The sequence below is a fragment of the Chiroxiphia lanceolata genome, chromosome 6 (genome assembly GCF_009829145.1).
Source record: "Chiroxiphia lanceolata isolate bChiLan1 chromosome 6, bChiLan1.pri, whole genome shotgun sequence".
NCBI classification, from domain to species: Eukaryota; Metazoa; Chordata; class Aves; order Passeriformes; family Pipridae; genus Chiroxiphia; species Chiroxiphia lanceolata.
This window is the reverse complement of record NC_045642.1, coordinates 701,912-710,290: the sequence shown is the minus strand read 5'-3', so window position 1 is coordinate 710,290 and position 8,379 is coordinate 701,912. Positions and strand designations below refer to the sequence as shown.

General features: G+C 63.3%; 3 protein-coding genes across 4 annotated transcripts; all 3 read left to right on the top strand.

The window, feature by feature from the left end:
- Window positions 1–253: 253 nt before the first annotated feature.
- LOC116788641 (interferon-induced transmembrane protein 10-like) lies at window positions 254–1,785 on the top strand. 2 transcript variants are annotated; one of them, XM_032691670.1, is made up of 3 exons: window positions 255–825; window positions 1,246–1,398; window positions 1,435–1,785. In XM_032691670.1, exons 1-3 carry the CDS (start codon window positions 316–318, stop codon window positions 1,447–1,449), a joined length of 678 nt encoding a protein of 225 aa, XP_032547561.1. In that variant the 5' UTR covers window positions 255–315; the 3' UTR covers window positions 1,450–1,785. The 2 variants fall into 2 exon arrangements, with proteins under 2 accessions (XP_032547560.1, XP_032547561.1); XM_032691669.1 differs by having other exon boundaries at window positions 254–825; window positions 1,246–1,785.
- A 2,039-nt stretch (window positions 1,786–3,824) lies between these two features.
- On the top strand, window positions 3,825–5,142 carry LOC116788668 (interferon-induced transmembrane protein 5-like). The gene is made up of 2 exons (XM_032691711.1): window positions 3,825–4,013; window positions 4,707–5,142. The coding sequence occupies exons 1-2, from the start codon at window positions 3,825–3,827 to the stop codon at window positions 4,869–4,871; spliced, it is 354 nt and encodes a 117-aa protein (XP_032547602.1). The 3' UTR covers window positions 4,872–5,142.
- Window positions 5,143–5,905: 763 nt separating this feature from the next.
- On the top strand, window positions 5,906–7,171 carry LOC116788667 (interferon-induced transmembrane protein 5-like). The gene is made up of 2 exons (XM_032691709.1): window positions 5,906–6,064; window positions 6,952–7,171. The coding sequence occupies exons 1-2, from the start codon at window positions 5,906–5,908 to the stop codon at window positions 7,168–7,170; spliced, it is 378 nt and encodes a 125-aa protein (XP_032547600.1). The 3' UTR covers window position 7,171.
- The last annotated feature ends 1,208 nt before the right edge of the window (window positions 7,172–8,379 follow it).

Sequence of the window (8,379 nt, the reverse complement as noted above, 5' to 3'; positions counted from 1 at the left end):
GAATGGGGTAAAGAAAGAGGGGGGAGGAAAAAGCGAGCAAAAAAAGGGGGTAAAGAAGGGGCCAAGGGAAGAAGAGGACAACTAAGAATGCAGAAAAAAAAAAAAAAAGACAGGGAAAAGAATGGGGTAAAGGTTGGACAGAAGGAAAGGGGACAAGGAAAGGGGTCAAAAAAGGGGACAAGGAAAGGGGTCAAAAAAGGGGACAAGGAAAGGGGTCAAAAAAGGGGACAAGGAAAGGGACAGGAAAGGAAGAGGACAAAGAAAGAAAAGGGAAAGAACAGGGTAAAGTGAAAAGGGGGCAAAGAACAGGTAAAGATGAAGACAAGGAAAGAGGGGGGCAAACGAAGGGGCAAAGAAAGGAGAGGGGAAAGGGGTAAAGAAAGGCATAAAGAAGGGGACAAGGAAACGGGTACAGAAAAAGGGATAAAGGAGGGGACGAGGAAAACGGGTCCAGGGTTTTTCCCGCCCTTACCGGGACGTCCGGAGGGGCGGCCTTTTCCCGCCCCATCCTCAGTCTTGAGGAAACAGCCGTCGGCGAGACCGCCCCCCCCTCCCCGTGCCACCTCCTTCCTCGACCACGGCGTTCTCCCTGTGCCGCTGCCCGTGTTCATGAAGAGCCTCGGGATGGAGCAGTCGCTGCCGCCCTACGAGGTGCTGCCCACGGGGGTGAACATGGACGAGCTGCCCCGGACGACCACGACCACGGCGGTGACGGTGGAGGAGGAGCAGCCGCCCCCCCGAGACCACCTGGTCTGGTCCCTCTTCACCACCCTGTACGGCAACATCTGCTGCCTCGGGTTCCTGGCGTTCTTCTTCTCCGTCAAGGTGGGGGACTCGGGGCGAGAGGGGGGGGGAAGGCTGGGGGTTGGGGGAAGGCACGGGGACCCCCACAGAGCCCCCACTGAGCCCACAGAATGCCTGACCCCAGGGAGAGCCACGGACCTCACAGATTCAGTTTGGGGGTGTCCAGTGGACCCCATAAGCCCCAGACCTGAGGGTGCCCTGTGGACCCCACAGAATCCGCCTGTCCATGGACTCCTGGCCCCACAGAGACCCCGTGGACCCCACAGAGCCCCCTCTCCATGGAGCCCTGGCCCCACAGCGTCCTGGAGTACCCCTGGTGGTTTGGGGGGATTCAGCCCAGGGTGGCAACCTCCGGCACCTCTCACACCTTGCCTGCAGCCTTGAGCCCCCCGGGGCCACCCCCTTCCGACCCCACTGACTCTCCCCTCTGCCTCCCCACAGTCCCGGGACCGCAAAGTGCTGGGTGACCGCAGCGGGGCCCTGAGCTACGGCTCCACGGCCAAGTGCCTGAACATCACGGCCCTGGTGCTCAACCTCAGCGCCATCATCATCGTCATCATCGTCCTCGCCGTGGTGTTCGGCGTGGCGAGACACTACAACCCAAACAGCTACAGCGACAACTACGGCAATTACGGCCGCGGCTAGGCCACTTAGCACCTCCTTGCTCCAGCGGCAGCGAGTTCCCCCAGTGCCTGCCAGGAGCTCCACTCACCCCTCAGCACCAGGGGATGCCCCCTGGGGCCCGCCGGGGTCCTGTCCTGCTTTTCTCACTGCCCAGAGCTGTTGTTGAGCCCTTGCTGATGCTGGAAGTGCCTGGGGACGGACACCCTTCCTCAGGTGGGAGCCGAGCACCCCCAAAACGGCTGTGACCTGCTTGCTGCTTTGCTCTGGGTTTGGAGCCCCAGCTGACCCGAAACAATCCCCGGGAGAAGCACTTTGTTTGGAGAAAACCTGGTTCGAATAAAGATTTCTTTCACTTTTGCCCCGGCTCGGTTTTATTTCGGCAGGAAGAGGTTCAGGGTCCCCCCCCCCACTGCAGCGTGGCTGGTTAAGAAACAACATGGGCAGCTGGAGGTGCCTGGGGGGGCGGGGAGGGAAATTGTCTCTAATCGCAGAAACAATGCTCAGGGACACACCCGGCTCCATGAACGTGGATACTGCACCCATAGGGTCACCCCGAGGACGGGAGGAGAACCTCACCTGTGCCAGGGTGTCACCCAGAGCACCCTCGCCCTCACCGGCCCTCGGGGAGGGCTGGGAGAAAGCAGAGCTGAGGATTAGCTGGACTGGGGGAGGCAGGATGTGCAAAGGGCTTGAGCGGGATGAACTGGAATGTGACTGTGCAGGACAGCAAGGCTGGAGAGGCTCCCGGAGGGAAGGAGGTGGTGGGTGCTGTGGCTCCATCCCGAGTGGCCGTGCTGCACATCTCCCGGGGCGGGATTTCCTCGGCGATTTGGGATACTGGTAAGGTTCGCAGATAGAGACAGCCCGGCTGTCCCAGGAACAGCTGCCATGAGGAGCGGGGAACAAATGATGTGTCTTGCTGGCGTGCACGGCTTTTGGTTTCATTGTTTCACCTCAGCACACCATCAGTTTCCTCACGATTACTCTCCCCATCCTGCGGGGGGGGGGGGTGGTGGAGTAGTGGGGGGGGAAGGGAGCCGTGCTTGGTGGAAGCCACATCCTGCGGTGAGGGGGGGGGAAGGAAGCTCTGCTCGGTGGAAGCCACACGGAGGGCCAGCCATCCCTGTTCCAGAGCCGGCAGGGAAGAGGGCAGGGCAGCAGGCAGCGATCCTCGCGCCTCCGGCCGCCCCACGTGCAGCTCCCTGCCTGGAGTGACCCGCGCAGGGACCGCGGAAAATCCTGGCCCGAGTCCACCTGGCAGAGCTTCAGCTATGCAGCTGTCCTGGCTTCCCCCTTCCCCTCCGTGCTCCTCGCCCTCCCCTCGGCAGGCCCTGGTCCTCCTCAGGGCTGGGGCCCCGCAAGGATGGGAACAAAACCCTGGTTTTCCCTCTCCCCAAGAACTTCGGGTTCCTGGCAGGACACCGCATTCGTAAGATGTCAGAAATCCCACTCACGAACACAGCGGGTATTTGTTGCAGGATCCCTGGCACTGAGGGCCCAGTGAATCATTTTTTTTTTTTTTTGCTCCGTTTCTTCCCGGAAAACACGGGCTCTTTACTGCAAACGGGGATGTGCTGCCTGCCTAGCCCCACCCTTGGCCTGCCCAAATCCCAGCACATCCAATGGGGAATTGGGACAACGAAGGCCACTGCTCTGAGATCCCCTCTTCCTCCTGCTCCCTGTTTTTATCAATAGCTTCCAGCACAAATCCAAAGTGCAGCCCCATACAAACCAACATGGAAAAAACTGACCCCTTCCCAGTCCAAACCAGCCACCAGCAAAACCTTCTTCCAGCCCGTGACCACACTGGGCTGCCATGGAGAGCTCCCTCCAGTCTGTCCACTCCAACCCCAAAGTCCTATGGACTCCACTCGGAGTCCCTAGAGTCCCCTCAAATCCCACTGGGGTTCACAAAGTCCCCTCAAATCACCTTGGAGTCCCCAAAGTCCCCTTGGAGCCCATAAGGTCCCCCGGAGTTCCCTTGGAGTCCCAAAAGTCTCTCTGAATTCCCCCAAAGTTCCCAAGCCCCCCTGGATTACCCCAAGTGCCCTCAGAGTCTCCAGGCTCCCTTGGAGACCCCTCAAGACCCCTCGGAGTCCCCAAAATCTCCTCAGAGTCGTTTCAGAGCCCTCAAGACCCTTTAAGCCCCCCAAAGTCCTCAAGTCCCATTGGAGCCCCGCTGGGTCCCCTGGAGACCCCAGGCTCCCCTCGGAGCCTCTTGAGTCCCCTTAAGCCCCCCCCGGTCCCCCAGAGCTGCCCTACACCCCCAGCCCACGCGGGGTGGGGGTCCCAGATGGCCGTGTGTCGTCGTCCCCCCCCCCCCGCGCGGGGCGGTGCGGGGCCAATCCCCCGCCCTGGGCGCGCTCCATTCCAGTTCCAGGAACTCATTCCCGGCCATGGAGACCCGACAGGCGGACGTGTCCATCCCACTGCAGTCCTCCGGCTGGGGGTCGGCTCCCCCCGGTCCCCGGGCGGACCCGCCGCCCCGGGACTATGTGCTCTGGTCGCTGCTCAACGTGGTGCTGTGGTGCGCGGTGGCCGGGCTGGGCTGCCTCGGCTTCCCCCCGCTCGTCTACTCCATCAAGGTGAGGGGGGCGACCAGGGACCCCCACCCGACACCCCGGATCTAGCCCTGATCGGCCCCGGGACACCTCATCCAGAGCGACCCCCAGCCAGCTCCTCCCAGGACCCCGCGACGGAGCCCGGCACAGGACCCCCGGCACAGGACCCCCGGCACAGGACCCCCGGCACGTCCCGACCTCCTCCCCGGCTTGGGATGCCCTGATCCAACCCAGCTCGGGATGCCCGACACGTCCCGACGCTCTCCCCGACCCAGGACCCTCCAAACCAGCCGGGGGGCCCCCGACATGTCCCGACCCCCTCCCCGACTCGGGAGCCCCCGACCCAGCCCGACTCAGACCTTTCCCTCACCTCGGGACCCTCCCGTCCTGTCCGCCCCGACCCAGCCCTCCCTGACACCACCCCGGTCCCCAGATTCCATCTCCCACTCTGGACCCCAGATCCTCTCTCCCATCTCCAACCCCCCACTTCCACCCCGCCCTGGGACCCCAGTGCTGTGTGCCACCCCCCGAGCCGGCACCCCCCAGCGCCGTGACTGCCGGGCGGGTGGAGGAACAGGCAGTGCCCGGCGGCTTCCCCCCCTTGCCCCGGGTGACACATCCCTGGGGTCCCAGCACAACCCCGCAGTCGCCCCCGGGGGCCGGGTTGGGGTCCCAACCAGTTCCCCCCATCCTGAGACCCCCCATTTACCTCTCCAGGCCCGTGACTGCAAGTTGCTGGGGGACCTGGAGGGTGCCCGGCGTCACGGCTCCCGCGCCAGGGTGGCAAACATCATCTGCTCCGTGCTGGCAACCCTCATGTTGGTGGGCCTCATCATCATCGTCATCATCATCTTCAGCAGCATCGAATTCGAGAACCCCTGACCGCCGCCTGGCCCCCACCCGCGAGGGGCTTCTCCCCCTCCTCCTGCCCCGCAAATGTGCCCGCTCGGGGCGAGGGGGCGAGGGGAGTGAGCCCCGTCTCCTCGCTGCTGCCCCCCGGGTGTCCCCGCACAGCCGCGGGAGGGGATGGGGCGGCCCGGCGGGGGGCGTGGGGGGCAGCCCCCTCCCCTCCTTTTCTCTGCTCTTGCGCTTCCTGGCACCTGCGACACACCTGTCAGTCCCTGCTGCCGCCAATAAAGCTCGTCCTGCCAAACCCCCTCGTCGTCACCTCATTCGCCACGGGACAGAGCAGAGGGTCCTCGCGCGACTTCGTGGGACCCTCCTCCTTCTCTTCCCTCCTCCTCCTCTTTATTCTTCTCCTCCTCCTCCTTGCCCTGCCTCCATCCCGCCGCAGGGCAGAGTGCTTCCAGCCCAGATCCCAAGGAAGTTCCTTTCCAGAATCTCAGGTGTGGCACAAGAAGGAAATTAAAGACTCTCCGTGATTTTTGGCTGCCCACCCCTCCACCACCCACCCCCCGCAGCGCCCTCTCCCCCCCCACTGCCAGGGAGCCCCGTGGATGCGGCTCTTCCACCTTTCTCTATTAACCTACCATTTCATCCATCCCGTAGCCCAAAGGTGCTGCCAAGGAGGGGTCAGCCCTGCCCAGCTCACCTGGAGGGTTGGGGCTGGAGGTCCCGGTGCCAGCCAGCGCCGGGGGGTCCTGGTACCGGGGGGTCTGTCTTGGGATGACCCTCAGACGGTGTTGGAGTCACCTCACGACTCCATGGCCATGCACTGCCCACACTGGAGCCATCCGTGCCCCTCATCCCAGGCAGGAAAGCTGGCTATAAAAAGCTTTCCCAGGCTCGCCATCCCAGCGCTTCTCCCAGCTCCCAGCCCGGCCTGTTGGAGAACCGCATCCCGCAGAGCTGCAATTTCCCAGGTTTATATTTAGCGGGGCAGGGCTATATAAGAGGTGCCCAGCCGTGCTGCTCCCCTCAGGCTGCTGGAGCCGCGGGTGCCCCTCTCCGTGGCCATGGACACCTCGTACCCGCGGGAGGACGAGCCGCCCCGCAAGCGGGGATCACCCCCCGCCGCCCCCCCGCCCCGCGACCACCTCGTCTGGGCCATCTTCAACACCCTCTACATGAATTTCTGCTGCCTGGGCTTCGTGGCGCTCGCCTTCGCCGTCAAGGTACCGGCACCCGGCAGGACAGGAGCGTTTGGGGTCTCCGGGAATCCCTCGCCACCTAGATGCCAAGGGAGGGATTGCCGAGGAGGCACAGAGCACCTGGGATAACGCCTGGGGGGGTGAGACAGGGGGGAGGGAGCCCAGCACCCGCCAGAGGCAAGGGACGCTGGCAACTGGTGAATCCTCCCTCCTGTGTTCCTGCCACCTATCAGGGACGTTGTGGGACCCCCCGGATAACCACAGCCCCCTGCCTGCACTCCAAGGACCAGCTGCTTCATCCTAGAAAGTGCCGTGGGGGTTGTGATGTCCTCAGGTCCCTGGTCCAAGCCCTTTGGCAGGAGCAGCTCAAGCTGGACTGGACCAGGGTGGAAAGATGGGGGCAAGAAGGAGCTGGTGCCAGTGAGGCTCTGGAGGAAGCAGGAGGGAAAATCCCAGCTCCAGCTTGACTGGACCAGAACAGAAAGATCCTGGGGGCAAGAAGGAGCTGGTGCCAGTGAGGCTCTGGAGGAAGCAGGAGGGAAAATCCCAGAGGCAAAGGAAGTGGGGCCAGAGGGGAACGGGAGCGTGTGGAGCAGGGGCAGCCTGGGACAGATGGATGGATGGATGGATGGATAGATGGATGGGTGGATGGATGGATGGCTAAACTGGGGGCTGCAAGGGGGCTAAAGCCCTGGAGCAAGGCTGGGAGAGGCACAGGAGGGGGCTGCAGGAAGGGGGCTGCGGAAAAGGGGGTTGAGGAAAAGGGGGCTGAGGAAAAGGGGGCTGAGGAAAAGGGGGCTGAGGAAAGGGGCTGCAGGAAACGGATGTGGGAAGGGGGTTGAAGGGAAGGGGGTTGAAGGGAAGGGGGCTGAGAGAAGGGGCTGCAGGAGGGGTCTGTTCTCCCGTTGCAGGCGCGGGACCGGAAGGTGTCTGGGGACGTGGAAGCCGCTCGGCACTTCAGCTCCAAGGCGCGGTGCTACAACGCCCTGGCCACGGCGGGCAGCGTGGTGCTGCCACTGCTGGTCGTCGCCCTCGTCGTCACCGGCGTCATCCACCTCTCCAAGCTCGCCCAGGACTCCGTCGGCTTCTTCACTTACCAGCTCAGCGGGAGGGACGACGAGGACCACTGATGGGGGCGGGGTGAAGGGCTCGTGGAACCTCCTTTGTGTTGCTGGTGGCTCCCCAAAAAAGGCCACCACCCCTCTCTGCCACCCCAGGCCACGGCCACCAGCTCTGACACGCACTGGGCACGGTGTGGCCGGTTTGGGGGGGCAGCTCCAGGGGCTTCTCCTCCACTACTGTGACCCCTCCCTGCCTGGCCTGACCCTCCTCCCCGCCACGCTTTGGGGGCAGAGCAGTTATTTTCATTTATCCTGTGGGGTATTTTTTTATCTCCTGTTATCCCCCCGTGTGGAGCTCAGCCTCCCTGCAGCTTCCGTGATCACTATTTAAATCATTAAACGTTTCACACAGCGTGAGTTTCTGCCTGTGGAGGGGGGGGGAGGGCAAAGGGGGGTGCCAAAGGAAAAACGTAAACAAGGATTTTTGGCTCCAGTCGGGCTCCCTGCAGCCAGGAGACGCTCCCCAGGACCACTGGCCACCAGGACCCCCGTGAGCAAGGAGGGGAGGGAGCAGAGAAGCCCCTTGGCCCCATGGGGACACACTGAAGCTAATGGTGTGTCACCCTCCCAGGGGGAGCTGAGACCTGCAAACTCATTGCAGCAACACAGACATCCCCAGCAGGTCCCCGTCCAGGACGGGGAGGTGTGTGTGGGACACACCCCCACTGCTCCCTGCTGTCCCTCCCCGGGCTGGAGATGGTTCATTTTGGCTAAACGGGACTAAAGGATCCCTTTTTTTGCTGCTAAACCCCCTTTACTGCCATGACCAGACCTGGCTCAGTGTGGGGCTTTATCCCAGCCCCATCCAAATCCCAGTCCGGGTGCAGCTCTCTGGGCTGGTACCGGAGCGAGGGGACGGTGCGTCCCTTTGTCCTGCCAAGAGCTGCAGCTAATTAGGGGCTGGTGGCTCTGATGAGGCCGGAGCGAGAGGCCGGGTAATTACACGGCTGGAGAGTCCCTGCTCCTCCCCTAAGCATTCCCAGATGCCGCGGGGCAGGGAGCGGCCGCGGGGCTTTATATAAGCCCGGCCAAGATTCCTGGGGTTGGTTTGGCGAGGACAGACCCCACGGGGCAGGGAACGCCTCCGGCATTCCCTCCTTCCACCCAGGGCTGCCCTGCACTGAGCCCCGGAGATGGGGAGGTGAGAGGAAGGATTGCTGTGAGACCCAGGGCTGGGGGTACCATGCCCCCCTCCCTGTATGGGCACAGCCCTTCCTT